This window comes from Triticum aestivum, chromosome 6D (assembly GCF_018294505.1).
Source record: "Triticum aestivum cultivar Chinese Spring chromosome 6D, IWGSC CS RefSeq v2.1, whole genome shotgun sequence".
Taxonomy (NCBI): Eukaryota; Viridiplantae; Streptophyta; class Magnoliopsida; order Poales; family Poaceae; genus Triticum; species Triticum aestivum.
In genome coordinates this window covers 405,680,872-405,706,705 of record NC_057811.1, presented here as the reverse complement: position 1 = coordinate 405,706,705, position 25,834 = coordinate 405,680,872, and the positions used below count along the sequence as shown (strand labels likewise).

The 25,834-nt window shown below is 45.6% G+C and overlaps 2 protein-coding genes, 1 long non-coding RNA gene and 1 pseudogene across 18 annotated transcripts; 2 read left to right on the top strand and 2 right to left on the bottom strand.

The window, feature by feature from the left end:
* Positions 1-4,106: 4,106 nt before the first annotated feature.
* Positions 4,107-5,075, bottom strand: LOC123141762 (keratin-associated protein 16-1). The gene has a single exon (XM_044560839.1). It carries the CDS (start codon positions 4,956-4,958, stop codon positions 4,428-4,430), a length of 531 nt encoding a protein of 176 aa, XP_044416774.1. The 5' UTR covers positions 4,959-5,075; the 3' UTR covers positions 4,107-4,427.
* A 5,006-nt stretch (positions 5,076-10,081) lies between these two features.
* Positions 10,082-11,934, top strand: LOC123141761 (GDSL esterase/lipase At5g37690). The gene is made up of 6 exons (XM_044560837.1): positions 10,082-10,412; positions 10,519-10,646; positions 10,746-10,872; positions 10,963-11,075; positions 11,188-11,437; positions 11,535-11,934. The coding sequence occupies exons 1-6, from the start codon at positions 10,091-10,093 to the stop codon at positions 11,795-11,797; spliced, it is 1,203 nt and encodes a 400-aa protein (XP_044416772.1). The 5' UTR covers positions 10,082-10,090; the 3' UTR covers positions 11,798-11,934.
* A 921-nt stretch (positions 11,935-12,855) lies between these two features.
* On the top strand, positions 12,856-17,204 carry LOC123145408 (uncharacterized). Of its 16 annotated transcripts, none has more exons than XR_006472276.1 (13): positions 12,857-13,506; positions 14,042-14,113; positions 14,258-14,340; positions 14,419-14,623; positions 14,695-14,832; positions 14,925-15,082; positions 15,173-15,322; positions 15,415-15,496; positions 15,655-15,788; positions 15,878-16,096; positions 16,450-16,596; positions 16,693-16,949; positions 17,039-17,204. It is a non-coding gene; the product is annotated as an uncharacterized lncRNA (long non-coding RNA). The 16 variants fall into 16 exon arrangements; XR_006472275.1 differs by having other exon boundaries at positions 14,029-14,113; XR_006472270.1 differs by having other exon boundaries at positions 12,857-13,928; positions 14,029-14,113.
* A 1,212-nt stretch (positions 17,205-18,416) lies between these two features.
* LOC123145407 (D-aminoacyl-tRNA deacylase-like) lies at positions 18,417-25,596 on the bottom strand (annotated as a pseudogene).
* Between the last annotated feature and the right edge of the window lie 238 nt (positions 25,597-25,834).

Sequence of the window (25,834 nt, the reverse complement as noted above, 5' to 3'; positions counted from 1 at the left end):
CGGAGGAGGGGATCCACGTCGGTGAGCCGTCACGCCATCGCATCCATGGACACACTGGTGCGGATCGAGAAAGCAAAGAAATTAGGGGAAGGATGTGTGAGAGAAGGAAGGACAGGAGAGGTTAGGGAGAGCCTCGGTACTCTGGCCCTAGTGAAGCATCTTTGCTCCAGCACAGGGAGAAGGGAGGGGCCCGGCAGCACGGGTAGGAGAGGAGGCGGCTGAGGCGAGCGGGGAGAGGGCGTGGCGGCGTTGGACAGGATGGAGCGGGGAGGAGACGAGGCGAAGGGGGCACGGGGCTCGGGACGAGAAGGTTTGGCGGCTAGGATTTGACCTTTTTTGCTTGTTCTGCAGGTTGAGCATGGCGCATGGGCGGAGGGGATTGTCGAATCCCTCACGGACATGGGAAAGCCACACCCAGCCAATGAGCGCACGAGACGAGCCCGCCCGTCATTGGCCTGTGAAAATGACCTCGAGCTAAAAATTGGATTTGACCACGAACTGAAGGTCTCACGGTCCAAGTGTGCTTGATGGCCGATCCGACGACCAGAAGTGGACCAAATCGAGGGAGCTTCCTGGAGCCAAGTTGGCTAGCAACCTTATATGTTAGAATTATCCTTCCAAAATTTCTTCTTAGCCTTAATTTTTTTCACGTTGTACTGTTCCAAGCTCAAGTTACCCTTTAGTTGTTCTCATGTTGATTCCGTGGACCTACTGAATATAATTTTGTATCATATGATTTTTTACGGGTAGACACGTTGTGGATTATGTTTTTGCATAGTTTTGCATGTTATGGAGTATATTTGACTGATTTTACATGATACTACCTCCGTCCTGGTTTATTTGGTCCGTATTGTATTTTGTGTCAAATTTTGAGCGCAAATTTAACTAATAAAATGTTCATGCATGTCATAAAAAATTATGTCATTGAAAATTATGTTCAAATATGATCCAACGATATAATTTTTTTTGACATGCATTAACATTTTGTTAGTTAAATATTTGATCAAAATTTGGCACAAATTACAAAGGGAACTAATAAATCGGGACGGAGGTAGTACTGACCAGTTGATTTTTTGGCGGAATATAGCATTATAGATTTGTACTTAATCTAGCATTTAACATTTCTGAAATATGTTTTGTATCCATGCATCACACGCGCACATTGAAGAAGAAATTCCCAGTCTGTTTTCTGTAATCTTCTATTCATAACTCCTTTTAATCCCTGGGAAGTATGCTTGGCAACATGATTTTTCAATAGTAGAACTTTTGGTCCCAGTCTGTTGTGATTATAGACAGATATACTGACTGGCAATATGTATAATTGGTCAATGTGCAATTGTTATATTGAAATACTTCCAAAAATCATGCACCGCTCAATTGATGGAATACAAATTATTATTGTACTCCTTCCTCCTCAGATATTTCTCTGGTACAAAAAATATTTGCTTCACTTTCTCAATCATTTGCCAGGCCACTACACATAGTTGATGGCCCATGGCGATTCAGTTTATCTTCCTTACTTACAAAGGTTGAAGTTGATAGTGAGTTCACATGTGGACTCACAACCTTCGAAATACTCACTCCGTTCCAGAATATAAGGTGTATTAGTTTCCGTGCAAGTCAACAATTTGAATGTTTGACCAAGATTATAGAATAATATATCAACATCTGCAATACCTAATAGATAAAATATGAAACTACTTTGCGTGATGGACCAAATGATATAAATTTGGTACCGTGGATTGATATATTTTTCTAAAAACTTGGTCAAACATGCACATATTTGACTTTTGCAAAAACAAATACACCTTATTTAAAGGAATGGAGGGAGTAACTAAATACATTCCTCACCATAACCTTCCAAGCGACATAAACAATTATACTTAAATCACATGTGAGACCTAACATAAATGGACAAATACTTTAACGTAAGACCAACATTTTTGTAGAAGACAAATAAGAAATAAAAAATGTGACTCCAACTCAAAATTGTGACAATAGTTTTAGTTTCTCTTCTCAACCAATCCTTCAAGTTATATACCATAACATAAGAGAGCAATTTCTTTAAAAAAATCTAATGCGGTGATAGATTTTATCCTCCTTCCCAATGTTTTAAATTTAAAATGTTATCTCATTTTAAGTCTGCCATCCTCCTTCCCAATGTTTTAAATTTAAAATGTTATCTCATTTTAAGTCTTGCAGAGGACCGACTACGGTCACTTAAAATTCCCTGAAGCCTACCGCACCCTAATCATAATTTTGGGATATCTATACCTAATACACTCACATAACACGAGCACACAAGCAGCTAAATGGCTAAGACGGGAGACCAGGGTTTGATCCCTGGTACTACCCCGTTTTCTCCCCTTTTTTCTCTGTTATATAACAAGCACGCATCCTTCTCCCGCACGCGGTAATGGCCCGGACCATGTGCGGGTCCTGGCGCCCTTGTTTTCTATTTTGTTTTTTTGTTTTTTACCTTTCTATTTTTCCTTCTTTAAATTAATTCGAAATTACCAAAAGAACCACATTTCAAAAATTTGCGAGTTAAAAAAATGATAAATCATAACTGTTTATGAATTCAAAAAACATTCGGAAAATCATAAAATATTCATGATTTGAAAAGTTCGAATATTATAAAAAGTTCATGATTTCAAATAAATGCTCATGAAAAATAAAATGTTCACGATTTTTAAAAATAATCCAGTATTCAAAACATATTTGGGAATTTGGAAAAAATTGTACATGAAATTTTAGAAAATGTTCACAAAAGTTAAAATAGATCCGTACATAATTAACAAAACAAACTGTCATCTATGTAGAGGTTTTCTTAGGTGATCTATAGAGGTTGTTTTATGATTTTTAGTCCCTTGCGTCGGGTAAAAAATATTTTTTCCGTGTTTCGTTCAGCGCTGAGCCACAAAAAAATTGACACAACTTTCTTTGCGTTAGTTTTTGTAAGCTATATAAAAATGACTAAATGTCTGTTTTGCCTCCGTACAAAGCTATGTTTATTCTGATACCACTGTGCTGGTTACAATAAGCAGCGCTATGCTCGGTCAAGGCGGGACACATCATCCATCAGTCTAGCTTAGGTAGGGTCTATCAATGTAGTTTGCTCAGCCAAAAAATATTTCATTGTGGCACCTTAGGAAATCAAATCGGGATGAGACCATCACATTTTTAGTTTTTGAAATGACTTTTGAGAAGTCTCTTATCTCATCATGACATCACTCAGACATAGTTTGTGAAATAACATTTTAAAAGTCCTTATGTCATGCTCGCATTTGATTCAGAATTTTTTAATATCTACCACACCTGCATAATCTAATAGTTTTTCTCCCGTTGCAACACGCTTGCATATTTCCTATAATAATAAAGTAAGGAATGCTTCTGGCGGTCCGTCTCGCAATTTTGCATAAAATCCCCTGCATTCTCTGTGAATTAACCCGCGGTACACACTTAAGTCACAACGAACAGTTATTTTTGCATTTTTGGAACCCCCCTAACTTTTTAGATAATTCACCCACGGATCATATTTAAGTCCAATAAATGCTTTTCTAAATTATCCATAACTTTTAAACCTTAACTTTGATTTTAACATGTTATATATAAAATTTATTAGAAAAATGTGTAGAATCTGAATATGTTATTATTTTTACATGTTAAATATTTTTTAAATATTACTTTCGAAGCAAACTTATAATCAATAGCGCACGGTCCGTCTTTCTTTTGTACCGGCGACCATCCATATTGCAAATAAGCACCCACTAAAATCATATAGAGACGAAAAAACATCGATAACCACAAATGCACACCTCTGAAAAACCTCACAGGGGAAAAACAATAGATTTCTTATCGCGAGAGGGATGGGGGGGGGGGGGGGGGGGGCTTAGGATTAACCATATTCAAACATGTTTTGGTTTTTGTAAACACTGAATCCACCGCCGGTGAATATGTGAAGGAGGATAAGTGGCAACACAATTGTGATGCCCCGCTAAAATAAAGAACGTGGACCTATTGTGGTCTTAAGTAATGCTTATTGGGTTAAGAGTTTGTGTTATTTTTCCTCACGTTGCAAGGTACTGTCTCTTTTGCTAGTTAAATTAATAAACGGATAATGATAACATCCAAAACAGGGCAGCAACGCGCGTGTTTGCTTCTAGTACATTATTACATACCCATGGTCCATGGATGATGGATGGGATCCATCCGGTCCCTTATTTTGAAGCAACTGCTGCAACAGAAGCCTTAGACGAACCACTAAAACAGCAAGGACGACCGACATGACAAACCTAGACGAAATCTAAAACAACCACGATGACCGACACGACAACATGACATGAAACAAGCAAGGGAAAAGTGCGTGGAGCGTGTGCCTCGGCTCTCCCCCCGTTTAGAACTCGACTAGCTAGCTACAGTAGTAGCTACTGCTTCTGGTGCGCGCATCCCGTCTCGCAGTCTTGGAGCCCGCCACAACTTATCGGGTCCCCCTGGCATGTTTCCCTGCACTTGTTAACGCAGGACAGGCACTTCGCCTTGGTTGGGCCGCAAATGTCCTTCGCCGGCGGGCGGCTCGCCGTCTGAATCGCGCATCCCGGCTCGCAGTAGATGGTCATACGGCACTGCGTCGGGTCCCGCCGGCATCTGTCCCCGCACTTCTTCACGCAGGCGACGCACTTTACGTTGGTTGGGGCACAAGTGCCACTCTCCCGCGGCGGCGGCGGCGGGGGGCTCGACGTCTGTTGCGCGCATTTCGGCCCGCAGAGGAGGGTCGCACGGCACTGGGTCGGGTCCCGCCGGCAGGGCTCCACGCACTTGTTATAGCAGGCCAGGCACTTTGCGTCGCCTGGGGCGCAGCTGGTCGGCGGCGCCGGCGTGGCCGTGGGGAGCAGCTGGCCGGCGAACAGGAGCAGCGTGCAGACGGCCGCCGTCTGGAGCGCCGCGGTGGAGGCCATTGGTCTCAGGAGCAAAGCTTCCAAGTCGCAAGTGAAAGTGAACAAAGCTTGCTAGCTACACTTAGGGCAGAGCAATGGAGGCGTGTGTCCTGGGCGCTGGCTTGCCATGAGAGTGGAAATGAGGGTCTTATTTATAGGCGGCCGGCGAGCGAGTGGAGATCTCAGATGGTCAAGAGAAAATAATTCATTAGTCGCACGTTTATATCACGGTCGACCGTGGTATGTCGGCAGGCTCTCTCTCCTTCACGGTCGAACAGAAGGCTGCTGCATGCATTGCCGGCTCACCCGTGATCGTCACTGCTTGGCTGGTTTTTCTCTGCGCGGCATTGATGCCACACAGCGGCGGGACCGGTTTCTTTTGTTTTTGTCGGTTGTGCTGAATTTTTTTTAGAGTATGCAAAATGCGTACCTAAGCTTTATAGAAGGAAAAGGTTTGAGTACAAGAAAATGACAGCCCGTTACACTCAACGCTGTCACAACACTCCACACCGGCTAGTCCGAAGACAGCCCCACACACACCAACAACAACAAGAAACGCCTATCCTAAACTGAGCAACAAGGCCGCGTCTCAACTAATGCCGCCGCCTCCAAAAAGAACATCTTCATTTTGACTTTCCTCGTTGACGCGCCATCCTAAAGGAGGTGGATGGCGGAATTTAGTCCGTCCCGAGAAAGGTATCATCTTGGACGCGCTAGCGAAGGTGTGCATAGCGCCCCTGCAGAACAATCTTGGATAGCAACGAGCGCCGGAGGAAAGCAACCTAAGACCTCCAAGCCGTGTCTCCAAACACGATACTCCCAACAGAGGGACGACGTCGAGGACACCGCTATCGCGCCGGTCCAACTCCAAACCTAGGCTTTCGCCCGGAGACATCAACCAAACTGGAATGAAGCGAGTACGGTGTCGACACACCTCGGTGACGCCTCCAAGGAGGGGAACGACACCCACGGGCGCCGTCATCGCCTGCCCCGACCGAAGACGAGCAAGACTTTCGTCTGTAATGTCGCACACCATCATCCTCGCCCACCGGAATGGGGCAACCGTCCACGTTGTTCACACCGCCGCCGCAGCAATTCAATGTTGTGGCCGATGCGTCATGGAACACCGACGACCCGCACGACGAGAGCCCACCTATCTTCCAACTCCGAACTGGCCGAGCACCTGCAGCCCCCACCTTCGAGCACCTCCTGTGAGGATATGGAACCGCCGCACCGCTGCTGTCACGCCTGACAGCTGCCGTACAGGCCGGCCCCCAGCCCAGATCAGGCCCTGGCTGGGCCCAGATTTAGCCCGTAGCACCCTCCATGGCCGCCGGCGGTAGCTCCACCGCGGATATCGCCGCCTCCAGGAAGCACCACCGACGGCCGCAGCGGCTGCCAGCTCCGCCTACACGGCCCTAGGAAGCCGCACGGACGCAGACGTCACGCCGCATCTCGTCGCCTCCAGGCCCGCGCCGCCGCTCCCATGGCCGCTCACCCCTCCGAGCTCCGGATCCCCTGCCAGCCATCACGCTACTCCGCCACGACCCTCCTCTCGCCGCCCGCCGCCTCCCAGCTCCGCCGCCGTGCACCGCCCGATGAGCCTTCCTCCGCGCGAAGTCAGGGCCACCAGGCGCACTCTCCTCCCCACCGCCTTTGGCGGCCAGGCGGCCGCCACCACCGCCAAGTCCGGCGGTGGCAGCGGCCGGGTGGATCTGGGGTAGGGGTGCGCTAGCTAGGGTTTCTGCCCCCCGGAGTCGCCCGCGCGTGCGACCGGGGAGGGGGAGGGGGAGGGTCGATCCGGTTGTGCTGAATTTTAAAATGGAAGCATGCAGTATGAATGTGCGGACTATTTTAATTTGAGCTAAAATGGAAGCATGCAATTTCTTTTTGCCGGATTAGGGCATCTCTAACGGTGATCTGCAAATCGGACAACACATCCGTTCGCGGACAGGGAGAATCGCTATCCGCAACATTTCAAATCGCATTTCAATTAACCGGATGAAATTCATCAAACATGACGGAATTCATTAAAGTCCGGACAGAAAATAGCACAAACCATTCATACATAGCATTGCAAATAAGTCTGTACAAGTTCAAATTCAACGAGAAATAGTTCAAATTCAAATGCTTAACCGGATGTTCAACACTTTTTTCATGAACGGATCATGTCGTGCCACTCATACTGTCCCTTGAGCTTCACCCAAAAGTGTATGTGCGTAGATGGTCTGCCCTTTACCCTGTGGTACATCACGACAACGCGTACATGCTATACAATGTGCAAACACTGAGTAAATGAATGAATCAAGCAACAAGAAGCAAAACTTACGATCTCCACGGCTGCTACATGCAATGGCCGCATTGCCTTCAGCCGGTCTGATCAACCGTCATACAAAACTTGGCGACGGTGGTCTAGATATTGTACCGTCGATACGCTAACGACTGCACATTGCGTTCATGGATGATGTGCATGTCCTAGTGTGCAATGTGCTTTTGAGCGTGAAATGAACCATGCACGCGCTACCGGAAGAGCCCCTTTCTGCTCATGCCTACGAAATCCGTGGATACAGCCAACCTCGCATCACATAGCAACTCATCCTCCATGACCGAGTACCCCCCGCCATCATTCGTACTCTAAAAAAACGACGTGAAGTTCGAAAATAAGCTCAATGGCATTTGACCGAACACCTGTTGGGCGTTGTGACTGCCATGGACGTCGTCGATGGGGGCGGAGGGTGCCTGGTTGCGGATGGATCCTGGGTGGATGGCGCCGTAGTACAAGGCGAGTGGGCGCGTGGGTGGTGATTGCGAACGTCCGGCAATGTCTGGGTGGCGGCGAAGAGGTACAACGGCAGCTAAGAGGAGGAGAGCATGGATGCAAAGTAAGGGGAGCAGGGGCAGAGTGGAAGAGAATGGAATCGGGACTGGGGTTTGAGTGGGTCGGGGGTGGTGTAGTCCTATGTGGCTGCTGTTCGGACTCCTGCAAAGCCCACCAACTTGCTTCAAATTTGCGGGAAAAAGCGTGTTCGGACCGGTCGGCGGATCGATACAGGACCGCGTTGGATGGCAAAGCACGTCCAGACAGCATGATCCGGACAGATGAGGGCGGTTTGAGGGTTCTCTTTGGAGATGCCTTTATGTGCCGGGAGAATATCTGTGCTAGGCCCAGGTGCTATCGCGATATGGGTTGCTGGGCCGACGGATCTAAGATCTGAGGACATATGTGAGCTGCTGGCTCTACTGGACCTATGCACAATTTTCAAACTCCTAGTGGTTTTTTTGCAAAATTGCAGCCATTCCAGGAGTTCATATCACCGTAGCACCTGAGGTGTCGGAGGACCAGCTATTCTCCCCTTCTGTGCCCTTATTAAGAGCAGTAGCAAGGCAGAGGGAGGCGCCGCGACCATGTATTACAACATCTACAACCGGGCTCCCTAAACTGTCCGCCCGCCCGGTCAGTGCCTGGTTGTTGGGAAACATGGTAGGTAACAAAAAAATGGCCCTACGATCACAATCCCATGAACACTATAATGATGCATTAGAGGCAGATCCCACCGAGGGGGCTCCCATAGCCGCAATCGCTATAGTTTGCCAGTGTGGGCCTAGTCCACCTGTGTGGGAGGGAGGAGTAGCAGAGTGAGAGGGAGGACCCACAGCAGAGTCGGGGGCGCAGGGAGGCGACAGCTTTGTGGAGGTCGGGCTGGATAATGGGAACGAGAGAGAGAGGGGGGGGAGGGGGGTAGACGTGCTGATCGCTTCACTAGTTTTTTTGTTTTACATATAAGCCCTACCATGTTTTCTCGGCAGTTCTGCCAACGTGGCGCTGTCAAGTCAGCGGTCAGCGTGGTCAAAACCGGTTGAGCATCCCAAAACCAATACTAGGGTGTTCTGAACCTCAAGGTTAGTTGGAGTGTATTTCAACCGGTTTCGTAGTTCAGGGTTGTAAGTTAAAACATGTGGTTAGTTCAGGGTTGAAATGCAGTCTTTTCTCTAGTATAAATAACATTTAAATCATGCTTTAATGTGATTACAAAAAACTACTCCCTCTGTCCCAAATTACTTGTCACACGAATGGATGTACCTAGACGTATTTTAGTTCTAGATACACCCGTTTCTATCCATTTTTGAGACAAGTAATTCCGGACGGAGGGAGTATAATTTATCATTGGCTACTGTATACTAAACAATTCTATCAAAGGGGGGGGTAATAAAATTGCAATAAGAAGTTTATGGTAGGTATAAGAGCAACTGTCAAAACAAAGCACATTGTAAAGACGTAAACAATATTCCTAACAAAGCATTTACGTATCCCCGCATAAAAGAAGCACTTATCTATGTTTATTGTGTAAGAAACCTGACAAAATAAAACATAGCAGGAAACTTTTTGTTTCAGCACAACAACTCACTGACTTATAAACTTAACATTGTAAAGGCACTCCTTGGCACTTCATTAAGAAAATAAAAAATAAAAACATAGTGGTTACAAAGAGCAACATCCTTTTTTTTACGAAGAGCAACATCATCATTGGCACACAAAGGAAACAAAAGCATAACATGGTTGCCTCCCACATGCTCTGTCTTTAATGTCTTTTAGCTAGGCAAGACAATTTACTAAGTCTTCTCATCAACATTTTCCAAGGAATCCTTTACGTTCAATTAGGAGGGTATAATGATTTTCATCCTTATCTTCCTTCTCATAAATAGAGTGCACAGTCTCAATGGAAGGATTGATGACAAGTCCCTTTTTCCGACCGTATTTACTCTTTCACAAGAGAAAAAGAAATCTGGAGTTTTCTCGTTTGTCCGGTTGCAGCAGGTTTGCAACGTTCGCACCCACCACGGAACTGTTTTTCACGTTCTCGATGCAAAGCAAAGCAAAACTGCTTCCAGCAACAACGTACGCAGTGCAGCGCGTTATTCTTCTTCAACCACCTCAGCTACCACGTCTGCTCGCACGGCCAACTCCTCTGTTTTCTCGTTTCCCCGCACGGCCGCCACACTCGGCTAGCCGTGAGCACGCAGTCCTGCGGTTCATCGCACTACACTCAACTCAAGCTGGCCGGAAAACTATAGACCGCTTCACTACAATAATAACCCGACCTTCTAGACGAGCCACGGTTTTGTACCGCACTATAAATCGGCGCCGCCCCGCCATGCAAATCAGCACCAACACACAGACGCTTGTGTGTGTTCTTCGGTTTGGGAGTACTGCACCAAAGCAACAAGCAATGGCAGCTCTCCGCGCGCTCGTCGTCGGCATCGCCATCGCCGCCGCACATTGTTGGGTCGCCGGCGGCACGGCGACCAAGGGCCCGGTGACGTACGTGTTCGGCGACTCGATGTCGGACGTGGGGAACAACAACTACTTCCAGCTCTCCCTCGCCAGGTCCAACTACCCCTGGTACGGCATCGACTACCCCAACGGCGTCGCCACCGGGAGGTTCACCAACGGCAGAACCATTGGAGACTACATGGGTAAGTCACTACTGACTGTCAACGTTACTACTTAGTTCATGAACCGTGTATGTACACGTGCGACGCGATCGAGTGGCATGACTGAAGGATGTTTGGACTGATGCAGCTGCCAAGTTTGGCATCCCACCCCCGCCGCCGTTCCTCTCCCTGTCGATGGCCGACGACGACTTCCTCGCCGGCGTCAACTTCGCGTCTGGTGGCGCCGGCATTCTGAACGAGACCGGCGTCTACTTTGTAAGCCGCATTGCTAATCACTTCTCCTCTGCAGAAACTGATCGGTAGCTCCCGTGGAGAGTTTTCTGACACGGTTAAATGAGGCATTGCAATTGGCAGGTGGAGTACTTCTCGTTCAGCGAGCAGATATCGTGCTTCGAGACTGTGAAGAGGGCGATGATAGCCAAGATCGGCAAGGAGGCCGCCGAGGAGACCGTCAACGCAGCGATGTTCCAAATTGGTCTCGGTACGTCGTTTGCCTTCGTCTCAGTGCGTGAAGTACGAGCTCATGGATTCAAATATGTGCATCATAAATTAATTTGATCGTCTGAACTAGGGAGCAACGACTACATCAACAACTTCCTGCAGCCGTTCATGGCGGACGGCACCACGTACACGCACGACCAGTTCATCCGCCTCCTCGTCGCCACTCTAGACCGCCAGCTCAAGGCAAGAACACATCTGATCACTGTCCCAGACTAGAGACATGCACAAAGCTAGAGTCGATTATCAAGTCGGGAATGCATCGATTTCACAGACAGACGACTGATGAACTATGCAGAGGCTGTACGGGCTCGGGGCGCGGAAGGTGGCGTTCAACGGGCTGCCCCCGCTGGGCTGCATCCCGTCGCAGCGCGTCAAGTCGGCCACCGGGGAGTGCATAGCCCAGGTGAACAGCTACGCCGTGCAGTTCAACGCCGCCGCCAAGAAGCTGCTCGACGGCATGAACGCCAAGCTGCCCGGCGCGCAGATGGCGCTCGCCGACTGCTACTCCGTCGTCAAGGAGCTCATCGACCACCCAGAGAGAAACGGTACGGTAACATCGACGGCGCCGGCCAAGCCGTTCCGGTGCGTCGTGGTCCGTGCCTGACCTCCTCTTCTTTTCTTCTGCGCTGGTGTTCGTTGCAGGGTTCACGACGTCCGACACGTCGTGCTGCGGCGTGGACACCAAGGTCGGGGGCCTCTGCCTGCCGGATTCGACGCCCTGCCGCGACCGCAAGGCGTATGTGTTCTGGGACGCGTACCACACCTCCGACGCCGCCAACCGGGTCATCGCCGACCGCCTCTGGGCCAGCATGACGACGGCGAGCGCTCCGGCTCCGGCTCCTGCTGCTCGCGCCGGCGCGCCAGGGCCAGCCGCGGTGCCGGCGCCTTCTCCTTCTCGGGCTTAAAGAGTTAAACCCGAATTGATGTTGATCGATTTCGCGTGTTTACTTCGGACAGTGTTTTAGTTTACGGATTTGCAGTCCCTTAGTTTAAGCTGTGAGATGTGGGTGAAATACCGCAATATACGATTTTTTTACATCAATTTATACGAGTTGTTGTTTGGTAGCGAAGGGGACGAAATGTGTACGAGGATCACTTACACGGGGCCTTTTTCCACACGTGGATCATTCTGAGATTCGGTCCTACACGTGTCTATAAATACTCAAATTTGTGCCACTGTCATGTGTGGCGGCGTAGTGCACTCGTGTGCCTGCAAAATTATACTCAGAGTGCTGCTATACGGACCACGATGTCCAGCCGATTCTTGCACGATGGCATGGATCCAACCACACATGAACATGAACAAGTGTAGCACACCCGCTGTATTAAGAGTCGGCTGCAAATCAGGCAGTAAGCGTAGGTTGCAGAGTAGTTCCGATTATATTCCTTCCGTTTCATGATATAGTGCATATGAATTTTCTGCTAAGACAAACTAAGGAAAGTTTGACAAAGTGCATTTGGTTCATATTCGGAAATATCAACACTAATGTAGCACCAAATTATAAATTGAATGGTAGCTAACAAAACGATAATTGATAAATCTAGCCGCGCAAATGCATGGGTCACCCAGCTAGTTTATATCTACAATACCAAGTGTATACAATATGAAAAATTAATTCATGATGTATCTCATGATATGCATTTAGTACTCAAATGTAAATAGTTTTCTCTTTAAAAATGGTCAAACCTTATGAATTTATGGTGTCCTAGGAGTGGTGTACTACACGTATAAAGAAATTATCAATTCTTGTGGTCTTTTGATGGTGAAAATCACTTCGGCTCATTCGGTTAGATTGTCATGTCAGATTTCATTTTGTTATTCATATGCCAAATCTTTCCCTAATAATAAAGCGGCTAGTGCTTCTGCCAGCCCGCTCATCGTCACGCATTTTTTGCAAAAAAGCCCCTGTGATTTTGTGTATTGAACCCGCAATCCATCATTAATCTGCGAAGAAAAAACGGTTCGCTGGAAAAAATACCCGTACGCTTCCCTCGCCTCGACCCTGCCTTGCCGAGCCAAATCCCCTAGCCGCCGCCGCACCACTCGCCGCCGCCGCCGCCGCCGCACCTCTGCCCGCTCGCCGCCCCTGCCGCAGCGCTCGAGCGCAGCTTCTGGATCAGGTCAGCGCGGCGGCTCGAGGGGCTGGGGACGATGCGTCTGCTCGGCGCAGACCGGCGGCGGCGGGATCCAGCGGGCGCGGGAGAAGGAGGTATCCGGCGCGGCGGGAGAGGTCCTTGCAGGTGGAGGCAGGCCTCCATGGCTGGCAAGGAGAGCTCCAAGGTCATGGCGGGGCTTTGATTTTTCTGGTATAAAAGAGAGACAGAGGGGGATCCAGGGAGGAGGAGAGGTAGGAGAAGAAGGACGGGGAAGAAGGAAGGGTGCGGCAGGGGTGCAGCGGTGCGAGGGCACTGGTCTCGCGCGTGAGGAGCGCCTCTCCTCGGGAGGATAGGGAGGGAGCGAGTGAAACTCAAATCCACTTCAGATCAAGGTAATGTTGTAGAAGTACGAAGAAGCAAGCTGACCAGATGTACACGTACTAGCCGGCAACGACGATGAAGCAAGCCAACCAGATGTGCACGAAACTACCATACATCATGCCTGATTGATCCTCCGGTACGTGTTCCATTGGCTAATAGCCCATGCTAGCTAGCTAGCAACCATGTAAATTTCCCACGCTTGATCGATTCCTTTAGCACTTTATTAATTTTATATGTTCTCATGGTTATCTAGATAATACTAACTGTTGATGTTTCTTTCACGCATACATGGCTTTGCTAGGAGTTTTTCCACTGGTGAGGTCTGAACTCTGAATATTATGAACTTATAAGGATAAATCTTATAGCAGATCAAAATCATAGTCCACGCAAAAAAAAGATCAGAATCATGGTTGTGCTGATTCTATAGGGGCCTCATGATGGTTTGTGTTCTTTTATTCAAATGAAAAAACCAAGATTATTATTGTAACTGTTACAGTTGTACTAGCAGGATTATCCTAGAAGCTGTGTCAATTTTTCATCAATTGATAACACAATAAGGTAGTGAATCATCTTTATAGACTTTACCATGCCTAGATTGGTTGACTTGGATCATGTGTATGTCTTAAACTTTTAGAAAATTCTGACTTTTTATGCTAAGCTCGTATTTGAAGATACAAGTTGAGGTCTGTCTTGGGACAGTGTGACTAAAAAACGAACCTTCAGTTTCTGCAATCTGAAGAAAAGTGAGTGATTTTTCAATGAAAACATAATACTTCTGAGCATAAGCATGATAAAGTGCAGCAACTGACTTGGCTTATTGTTTTGGAAATCGCAACCGGTACTCACCTAATTGTTTTTGTGATCACTGGTGTTGTTACTGCCTCCAGAAGCTGCAATCTAAAGCCTTCTATAAGAATATCATCACAGAGTAGATCAAAAAGTTGGAGCGGCGAGATAACAGTACTGATTGGTTGGTATTAACTTTATAAAATAAATTGATTATTTTGTCTAACATATATTGTTGCTAATGTGTTCATGCTTTCCTCAGATTTTGATATGCTGAAAATTTGCCAAAGTTGAGTCGCCAGGAATTTGACGTAGCGTGTGAGGATTTTAGCAACATAATTGGCTCAACTCCGGAGAATGTAGTCTACAAAGGAGCAATGAAGGATGGACCTGAGGTTTCTTTCATATTACTATTCTCCTTTGAAGGTCATTGGACTAGCCAGCATGAGCTCTTTTACCAAAACAAGGTAGTTCATTTGTCTAAAATTGTGACTCAAAAACACCTCTTAATTCAAATAAAATGGGATGAACATTGTAGGTTATTGATATGGCAAGGTTGAATCATGAGAACATAGCAAAGTTTCTGGACTATTGCAGAGAGAGTGACCCATTCTCGAGGATGTTAGTCTTTGAGTACGCATCAATTGGGACCCTGTATGAGCACCGTACCTACACTGTAGGTCTATCTCTTCAGTTTCGTTACGACAGACTAAATATTTGCATTTTCTATGTGTCGTAGATTTGATCTCATTTGTTTTCTTTCTTTAGATGGGGAAGTGGCCCAATTCTCTTGGCTCAGACGAATGAAAATAGCCATCGGCATCGCCCAAAGTTTAAGGTATCTGCACACCGAGTCGCGGCCTCCTTTCGCTATATCAGAGCTGAAATCCAATTCAGTATACGTTCCAGAAGATTTTACCCCCAAGGTATTTACATGGCTTTTCTGTACAAACTGAACTTTGAAATCCACTTTAGACAATTGCTCATGACTTGACAGAAATCATTCTTATGAACAGGCTGACGACGTCATCTACTGAAGCCCCACCGGCGACGCGATGGGAGAGCTCCAACCTGTACGTGGGTGTGGGGACGCAGATCCGCGTCGCCAGCCTACACAAGGCCATGGTCAAGGTGCCGACGCAGGGTTCATCATCCGTCTTCGTCAGGTAACCAAAGTGATCCACCTTTCCTCTTTCTCATCAGATCCATTTTATTGTGATATTGCATTTAAGTCAATCAATTTTTATGATTCTTTCAGTGTTAAAGAAGATGGATTTTTACCTGAATAAATTGCGTGTATAGATATGTAGAGGATGAACTCAACAAGCGGATCTTTCAAGGTTAATTAGCTTTGCACATTTTATTAAATAGATGCAATGGCATAGCACCTTCAATATCATGCTTGCACTCACATGTTGTTCCAACAGCACCATAAATGCTGCCCAGAATTGCCATGCCTTCAGCTTTCGCTACAAGTTCATATGCTGCTCCTTTTCAGGTGACTTTGTATGTGATTTCTACTTCTAAAAATTAGAAAATACCTTCAGATCAAAGCAGCGGATTTGTAGATTTCTGGGTATTGGTGCTACTCCATCTCCATCCAGCTTACGGTCTTTGGTCACTGATTCTAAGGTACGACATTGTTATACTTTTATGTTAAATCCCATTTAGCTCGACACTGTTAACTAAGGGTAAATGGTGGATTTCTTTTTGGTGACAAGCATTGGGAATGGCTGAACAGGGGACGATCAGGATTACGATGAGGGCGAGACGTTGAAGCTGGCGTCGGCAACTTTGACCGCAACCGCGACCTTAACATCGACCATGGGAGCGAGGCGTCAGCCCTTGACATAGACCGTGTTGGCCCCTTGTGTTTCTGACCAGCCGCGCTCCGGTTCCGGCAGCTCCCATTCCAGTCGATCCCTTCCAGGAGCCTTCAGGTGAGCGAGCGACTTCCATTCCACCGAAGCAGACATCTAGAGGTTCCACTGCTTGGGCGGAAGCTTTGCTGGATTGATATGCATATGCATTTTTCATCCTCTTTTAATGCAGGCAATGAAAATAGGTCTCTTTCAGTTACCACATATTTTAGTTTTTTTCTACTTACTGTCATCTCTACTTTCTTGTCAAATTAAGTAACTAATAAATGAATATGTGCACAGTCCTAGCATTTTTGCACTCAGTTATGGGGCCATATATATGTTAAACCAAGACTAAGTGTGCTCTGCTATTCGGCAACTTAATGCAGTCTCATGTGATCATTTCATTGCTAATGTTGCTTTTCTCTCTCCAGATCGCTAATGATACTAAGATTGCATGAGTCCATGAAGCAAGCAATAATCTATCTCAAAATATTGTGTCCAAGCATATAACGGTTCATCAATTTTCGAAATGAGACTATTGCTATGTAGCACGCTGGCAAGACAAGAGAATAATTCTTGTAAGGTTCTGACTATGAGTTTCGTGAGTTAGCAAAATTTTGTTCTCATGGATAACTGCAAATATGAGAAGTTTTTACATCTTTTTACTGATGCAGGCATATGTCTGAGCTATGCCGCCTCCCACCAAACTCGAGCTCGGCGCTCTCGCATGCAAGGCTAAGCTATCTCCACCGACTCCTTTTTCTGTCCGAGCTCCTCCCTACCCTGGCAAAACCAAATGCTACAATCTCCTTTTTTTGGGATTCTAAAACTTATGTCAGTTCACTGTCATGGATAGATTAGTGATAATGAGGTTAGGATCACTACATTGGAGAGGATGAGGAGCTATACTGGCTACGAGATGTTGCTTGAGGTGTGGTTCTGGGACATGCTGCTGTTCAAATTACAGTTTCCTTATTTACTAGTACTAGCCATTCCCACTAACACTGACGATACTTGCAGCATTTCCAGCAGTGGCAGTAGACACATGTGGCAGCACTTCTGGGTAGATTTTGTCCATTTACTTTTTGTATCCTTTGAATTTGAATATTCTGTGCAATTGAGTCTAAATCTGCTCAAATTAATCTTGTACACTCTGAATAAAATTAATGTTTTGTATCTTACTAAATTTTGTTTTGTAATGGAAGTATTTTTTTTCTTCAAATTCCCTTATGATTTTGGAACATACTGATAATTTTTGCAGGGTTCTATTGTACAACATCAAGTTATACTCTTACACCGATAATAAACTTTTACCTATCAATAATCGCATATTTACTCTCCAATGGATCAGCCTATAAATAAGCGAGCAACTGACCTAGATGTTCATTGTCGAGTGCCCAAACCCAGGCTCAAAGTCAACTTAGGTCTGAGTTTTCTTAAATTGGCATTATGGAAGTTGAGTACCTTAATTATTCTCCATATTTGTGATACACTAAATGTTTTATCGTGATGTTCTTGCCGTTGATGCATTTGAGAGGGGGAAAGAACGTCAATTTTGCAGAAGAACTCCCTCCGTCCCATAATATAAGAACGTTTTTAAACGTTCTTATATTATGGGACAGAGGGAGTATGTTATTGATGGGATATGGACCCTGGCTTCTAGCGGTGATCAATGTTGCAAGGCAACAAAGGCCATGGTTATTGAAGAGACGAAAGCTCTAGCAAAGTTCAGTTGGCAAATAATTGAAGCGATTGGATGAAATTAACATGCTAATGGCTTGCATTGTCCTCAGCTTTCCCATGAAACATTTTCTGATTCATGGCTCATGGCTAATAAAATTTCATCATCTTGATACCTTTATATGAAACCATAAAAAATGATACATAAATATGCAGTAATGCTTTTCTTCAGAGGTACAAGTGAAAAACATAGGTCAAAACGTGTTTGGATTGGAAAGGCAAAGTAGTGGATAAGGAAGGAAAACATGAGGATGCTAAAGGTATATGTTTGATACAACTGATGTTGAACCAGTATAATATTATACCCCCGTTGCAACGCACGGGCTCTTTTGCTAGTGGATACTAACATGATTACCAGTACCTGTCATGATTACACGAACAACCCAAATCGATCCCACAGGCAGCAGCTCGTCCATGGATAAGGGTCATTATAGTGCACGTACGCCCAAACGTGTTGAGATGGCAGCGTGTTAGCTTGCCCACGCCTCTTGGTGGCTTGGCGTGCGAGGACTAATTAGCAGTTGAACTCTGACGGGCTCCATTATGTGACTGGGATTGATTGGCATGCTCTAACCAGCTGGAACGTACGCGTACCAGTCTCAACCATGTTCTTTTTGTAAAGTCTCAACCATCATCTAGTCAGTCAACAGAAATAAAATACGGATAATGATAGCCCCATTTGCCTGCCAACTCTTCGAACCACAAGCACGCGTATTCTGGCAGACAAACGTGCCCTTAAGATACGTCTCTCTTATATTCCTGTTTTTTTTTTCCTCTTTTGGCACAAGCCAGGCCTTCTAAGATGAATGGGGAGGGAGTACTCTACATCTTGAAATCGGATTATCAAAATACAGTGCTCTATATTTACTCAATTTGCATGAGCCAAGCCCTAGGGAGGGTGAAGTCACTTCGACGACTTGCCTTGTGGGCGTGGTCAAGTATTTGTGCAGAGGAAATCATTGGGTTTTCCTATCCTGATATTTTGCTCCTGCAAATAGCTCGTGATGGCGTTCTTTTGCCAGCCCTTGAAGCTCCTGCAAAGCAAGCACCAAAAACATCAGACTACAACACGATCAAGGTAGCATTAGCACACAAAAAAGGTGGCATTAGCAAATGTTCATCGCTGTCGCCATCCAAATGAACCCTACACTAAATAGGCTTGCAGTAAATCATAAATGAACCTTTGAAGCAGAATTTTCATTGTGATTAAAGCTATACAAGAACAAATTTGGGCAAAATGCCTCCCAATGAAACATCATATGATTATATATGAAGTGAAAGGCGAGTATGATGAGATAGTCATGGACAAAAGTTATTAAACAGTTGCAGAAAACTTCAGCTGATAATGTTGAACTTAAGATAAATGCGGACCGTCCAGCAGAAAAGAAGAGGGAAAATGAAAAATGTGATCACAACTATTACTGCTGCCAAGAGTGTCACTCAACAATGTTCGATGGACATTGATATCAAGAGACTCTAGACAAACAGTACAAGCTAGTATGAACCAAAAGAACGTATATGATATCAAGGAAAGCTTATCATGCTCATTCAAGATTCAACTAGCGTAATATTTAGGTGCTTGAACTAGTCAGAGATTTTGAATTATATGGAGGGTATAACTAGGTTAATAAATGATTTAGCCATATACATCAAATAAAACCAAATGCCAGAAAAAGTATTGAATATTCATTTCATAGATTGTGATGGCATGCAGTGCACAGGAACCGCACTGAGCAACATTGAAAGATCACAAGAGTTCCAATACGACCTATTTGCAAGAAAGATTATTTGAGATTTTGCTGTTTGGGAACCGAAACAAGCTTGTTTTCACCTTAAGGTGGGTTGGTTGCTGCTAATTAACCCAGTTTATGAAACTGCTACTACAATTATGCAGTCTTTTTATAAGAGGTGTCCCAGAAGAAACTGGTTATGCTACTTACTTCTGATCAAGATGTGCTATAACTTCACCACCAGGAAATCCTGCCTTCGTGGCTTCATACGAAACTTTGATGGAATGCATCCACATCCCACCAACCTCACCAGAACTCTTTCCATTTACTTGAGGCGGAGCGTCCATTGGCAAAGAGTAACCAGACAGGAGATGACCCACCCAGACACCATCTTTGCTGATAAAAATTGAGGATGCAAACAATATCAGACTACTAATATTGTTCAAGCATGAATGGAATGCTCACATCTCTGCCAGTTTGCCCCTCACTAAATAAGTATATACATAAACTGAGAACACATAGCTCGGAAAGAGTAGTCACTTAGGAATAGGGCTGCATACACATTCGCTTCAGCATAAGAGATACGGAATTTATCGGCAATTAGGTAAAAGTCAGAACCGATCAAACAGTACAGAACAAACTGTTTTCTTTCTAGTATGGTTATCCATGTCAACGGTATGCTTTGTATAATAATAACATTTAAACTAATAACTACATAATCATGTTACAAACAAGTTATAAGATGTTCAAGAATGCATTTTTGCACACTGGCATTAGAGCACTTCATAAAGGCCACATATTTTGCTTCGAGATCCATGTATGGTATATTTGGTTGTACTATTGGTGAATTTATCTTATGCTGCTGTGACAGGTGGAACCACGTGTATTACCTCTCCCCCTTCATCTCTCTATGTGTTCCAGGTTAGCGAAATAGGCTTGCGCCCCGCTATATTAATATAGCAACCACCCGATACAGCCAGAAGTTCGACACTGGGGCAAACAGCACAATCATGCCCAAAAGAAAAACAAGAGAAAAGCAAGAGAAAGAAATGCCGGCAGCACCGGATGAACGAAAGCTGAAGCACCCCGCAACCGCTGCGCCCACCGGAAACATCCACCACGCTCCAATGCCATCGAGTCGCCGCGAACCAAGCAACACCCTCAAGAAGGACTGCGACGACGACGACGCTGCTGCCCGGACGAATCCTAGGATTTCTCCCGGTACACGGAGGGAAGCGGGTGAGAGGTACTCCCGACGCCCTTCAAGAAGGTTGATGGCGCCCGCAGGCGTCATCGCGTCGGTGCCGGGCAGACACGAGAGGGATTTCGCCCTGCCCCTCATACCCACAACCCAGGACCAACCGGCGGCTCCACCACGCCAACCGCCCACCAACCTGCGCCACCAGAGTCACGAGGACACCACCGTCGTCTCTCCACCACAGACGCTGCAAGGCCGGCCGAACCAAACGAGACCACCGCCGATAGGGACCGGGAGCACCACAGCCACGTGGGAGGGGACAACCTCCACTGGCACAAGCCGTAGCAGACCGGACGCAGGCGCGGGAGCACGCCGGACCCCCTGCCCAGCCGGGCCCAGATCGGGCCCGTTAAGCTCCTGCTGCCGCACTGCAGCCGACGCAGCGCAGAGCCGCCGATCCCAACGACCTCATCCCGCCAGCCCAGCCGAAGGAGACCCGTCGGAGGCCAGAGTCCAGACCAACCCCCCGCCGGCCAAATCTGGGCCTGCAGGGCTCCGCAGGCCAACCCCCCGCCGCCAGCCGCCGCCGTATCTGCGCCCGATCTACACCGGAGCAGCGGCGGGAGGAGGGGTGGGAGGTGGGGGCTGGGCGGCGAGGGGAGGGAGGGCCGCCCCGGTCGCCCCGCTCGGGAGGGCGGCGCGGGGGGTACGGGGAGGGGTGTTCCAGGTTTAAGAAGGAAGGAATCACAAAATGCAGGTATTAGGTGATCTAAGGTGAATCTCATGGATGTTCCCTCAGATAATATCATCATGATTCATGATCAATATCAGGGAGCAACTTCACTACATAACATGAGCATGAAAAGAAACAGCCAGTCATCTATCTGTAACAAAGTGGGTTGGCTTAGGTCATACACTTTTATACTGAATCATTACAACTACAATAAGCATTATAAGTCCAGAATTCGAGGGGTGGCAATGCATCGTTAGAAACTGCTGCAATGATAATTTCACCTCAGGGCTTACATGACAATATCCATATGACGAGGGGCGTAGTGACCACCACCGATACCTAGTAGAACCTTTTCACCACTCCTGCATAACCAGAAATGAGGTTTGGAGCCTTAAGAAGAGCAAAAGTAATGATTGAATACTTGAAACAAAAAAGGGAAGGTTGCCATTTCAAATACCAAACAAGTATGACAGTGATAAGATGCAGCCCTGGTATGCAAGAGCATAACAGAACTTAATTATGCCAATGCAGAATGATACAGGTTTCACAAACCAAGGTCAACTGAATTGTGGCACATATTGCTAAAGGACCAATGTTTGTGACTTGTAATTTCAAACTTTTACTGTCTGGACCTCTCCTACAGTTTTCAGTTCAAAAGAAAAATTAATTTGCGAAGCATAATATATTGAAAGTGAAATTATTTTTCGTTTATCATAACACTGATCCATCTATGTCCTGGTCTGTCGAGAAGTAACATTTTTACATACTGACAAAAATTAAGTGCTTGACTGCATGCATTTAAGAAAACCTATATTTAGTGATGCAGGGAGTATAGAAGACTGTTAAGTCATAAATCTTTTGACTAATACATCGTTGCAGATGATCTAACATTTTATTCGCACAATCTTGAATTCGAGTTGTTAAATTCCAATCATCCTAATTCCCAGAGCGGTTTAAAGTTCCTGTTAGAATTCTTAATTAAATCACTGCTCACCCCCATAAAACATAATAAATTACTGCAAAGATTCTAACCAGCCATGCAACCACCTCATTGTTAGACTCCATAAAGAGAAAAGAATATGTCAACATACCCCAGCCAAGTTCCAACAGCATTTCCTTCCTCAAGACCAAGACCTTTCCATAGAACCTGAAATGATTGGAGAGCTCAGTTTCATGTTCTCCTATGTTTGTTTTTACTTTTGAAACAAATTAGTCGTCAAATGTACATTTGATTAATATTTAGAGAATTATGAGCCTGCGGTTACTTTAAACAGTGATAAGAGTGCATTTTTTGCAAGTTCTTACCTGCTTCTACCACATTAGGACTTATGGTGACAATTAAAACAAAGTTCTGCACATTGGGTAGTTGCCTAATTGGTACTGCTCCAACAGGTACTATGCATAATTAAAACAAAAGAAAGTTTGACACTCAAGAAAAAGGATGAAAGCTGACATTTTAGCTGAAAGGTATTGAATATGGGCAATGCGCCAATAAATGTCAATGCTTTGCTGTACTAATTTCAACCTATACATGCATTATGATCTTTTTCTGGAGGGGGGAGGGGGGGTGGCATGAGATCTTGCAGTTCGAACAATAAAACCCTTCGGGTTCTCTTGCAAATCCACAAGGAACAAAGTACATGACGAGAGAGAGAGAGAGAGAGAGAGAGAGAGAGACTCAACTAGAGCAATGGCCTGCGCAGCATCTTGTCTACCCCAGTATTCTTGTGTACTTCCTGACATACAAACATTCACATTAGCTATTCTGGTACAACATACTCATTGACAATAGCGTAGACTTGCTTGTTTTGCATTTATATGTAAATCAACTGCACGAGTGGCCATCTGCTGCTTTTATATCAGGAAATTCATATGAACCCAATGTAACCACTTTATTGCATCTCGATCAGCCAGTTTTTTCTGTGCAGCATCTTTTGGAGGAGTTGATTATTTGGTTCATTAGTTTTCATGTCGAATGCAGGATGTTTTACAGAGGTGGGTTGTCTGGCTGCTTGGGCTGCACAAGTGTGAATCTTTTGATATGATAAAATATAGTCCAAATAATAAATTATCTATCTTTTGGATTTTTAAGATTCGGAAGTTCTAATATAATAATATAAATGATTGTTGGCATTTATAGACTAAATGCTTCAACAGAGATACTGTGGTATCCTCATTATAGTTCGTGTTTGTCTGTTTTGTGAAAGAAACGGTAGAGGAGAGCCCAACCCTACATATCATATGTTAAATAGGCCCTTGTCCCTGAATTTATGTGTAATTCTTAAATAACAAACCACCGATCCTTTGGCTGCGCTAAGCGATAAAAATTAGCTTGTATGAGTTTATCCAAAAGAATGCACAAAAAATGTAAGGAACTAAGGATGGATATAAATGTGTACCTACCTCAACAAACATCGTGGGTGTACTGGTAAGTGGTCCATGGTGAGTAGCTTCAAGTGTGATCTTCAAAAGCAATCAGTATTAAAATCAGTTGATTCAGAAATAGAAAAGGCGTCAAGGAAGCAACGTACCTCAAACTCTGGAACAAGACCTTGGTCTGCAGCAACCTTTTGCATCAACCGGAACCATGGGCCAATTCGAGGGTCTGGCACCGCTGCCCATCCAGGCCTCCCACCTTGAGGGGGGGTCTCATCCTCCCTCAGATGTGGCACACCTTCAGAAGTAGATTCACAAGAACGAGCGAACCATCAATTATAAAACAACGATTGTGGTAAGAAGGAACCACTAATTAGTAATCAACATGTCTGTATGCATGTGGATTGAAAAGCACGGACATTGCTCACGAATCATGAAACTAAACAATCGCAGGCTCACAGTATACAGGGAAATCAGGAAAATTATAGAATATAATTAACTGCCTGTATGCTAGAAGAATAAGTGCAGTACCTTTCGAATGTATTAACAATTTGTATGTGGTATCATATTTACGCATTTAATAGGATTTTACACATAACATATCGAGGTTTGATTGCACCTGTGCGTTAAACAAGATACAGACAGATGAATGCAGAACCAACCGATTGGATGGACAGTGAGTGCAGGGCGGTTGGAGACTGCAGTGTGTTTGCTGAGGAATATGACCTCGGAAACAGCTACTCCAGTGGCTTCCTGCCACCGACGGTCAAGATCATCCTCTGCAACAATGCTGCGTTCATGCTTCAATAACCTAACATTTCCCATTTGTAAAGCTCTCCATCCCCTCCTAAAAACAAATATCAGCAACAGTTAGTTGGGAACTATGCCACAAACACATTTGTCAGATACCTTACAAATAAATAAAATAAGGATAAAAAGTTGCAGGTAACTTTAACTGAGATCAGAGTGGAACATGATGGACCATTGTTTTGTTACATTACATGATCCTAGATCTCTGTACACCAGTGAGGTATGCAATTTACTAGGGTATACTCGTGGATAAAATTCTAGCAACAACGCACCTAATAAACAGTTAGCTTGTTACTCCCAGATTACAGCCACTGCCACTATGTTGCCAGCAACAGCAGTCATGCCTCGGGTCACAAGTGTCATTCCAGACACCGTAATAATCTCAATAACACAGCTTTGGCAACAAATTTCTATTTAACATATCAAAACCTAGAGAGTATAGGTTGAATCTATTCTTCAAGACAAATCTAACCAAAATAATGATACAGAATACAGTCAAAATAATTTTACTGCACGCATTCTAAGATGACATCTATTCCCACATGGAGGTTTTTCAGTAGACAAACAAAAAGCGAAATTCTGCCCTTCAAGAAGCAAATCGTGAGGCAGAGATTTTTCTCATCGAAAGAGCTTCCTGCTTCACAGTCGCAACTACTCCTAAACGCTAGGTACTGTGCCAACCCTCGGCACCACACTTCGTCGCCTACTAATCATCCTTAGTCAATGGCAAAGTTAATCTTGCGATTGATGCATACAGATTGCCAAGAACAGCGTCTACAGCCGAATGTGCTCGAAACTCAAAGGGGTTAGATTGATGGGTGATAGGAAGAGCTTCCTCACGGGGATGGGCGGGCCGGGGGACCAGCCAGGCATAGCCAGGAACGCGGCGGCGGGGCCGATGGACGCCGGGTCGGACGCCGTCGCTACCACGAGAACAACTATCTTCTCCGATTCCCCTCCTCCTCCGGCTCTGCTTCTCGCCGCCTCAAAGCTGTGGGAGTTTATTAAAAAATAAACTGAGACGGTAGTTTACGGAAGAAAATCTTATACGACCCTGGTCGTACGCTCTCAAACGTGAGACCCTCTCCAGCGCTTGACACCTGGACGAACGAATCTTAAAGCAATGTGAATCCCCTTTTTGTTCCTGACTCGGAGCCGCCGCCCACGCTCGCCCGTCGTCGTAGCCGCCGCCGCCGCTGCAACTCTTCCTGCTCGCTCTATCCCTGAAG

Coding starts and splice junctions, on each gene's coding strand:
- LOC123141762 (XM_044560839.1), bottom strand. CDS start 4,958: ATGGCCTCCACCGCGGCGCTCCAGACGGCGGCCGTCTGCACGCTGCTC.
- LOC123141761 (XM_044560837.1), top strand. CDS start 10,091: ATGCAAATCAGCACCAACACACAGACGCTTGTGTGTGTTCTTCGGTTT. Junction 10,413..10,518: donor AACCATTGGAGACTACATGG/GTAAGTCACTAC, acceptor GGACTGATGCAG/CTGCCAAGTTTGGCATCCCA. Junction 10,647..10,745: donor ACGAGACCGGCGTCTACTTT/GTAAGCCGCATT, acceptor TGCAATTGGCAG/GTGGAGTACTTCTCGTTCAG.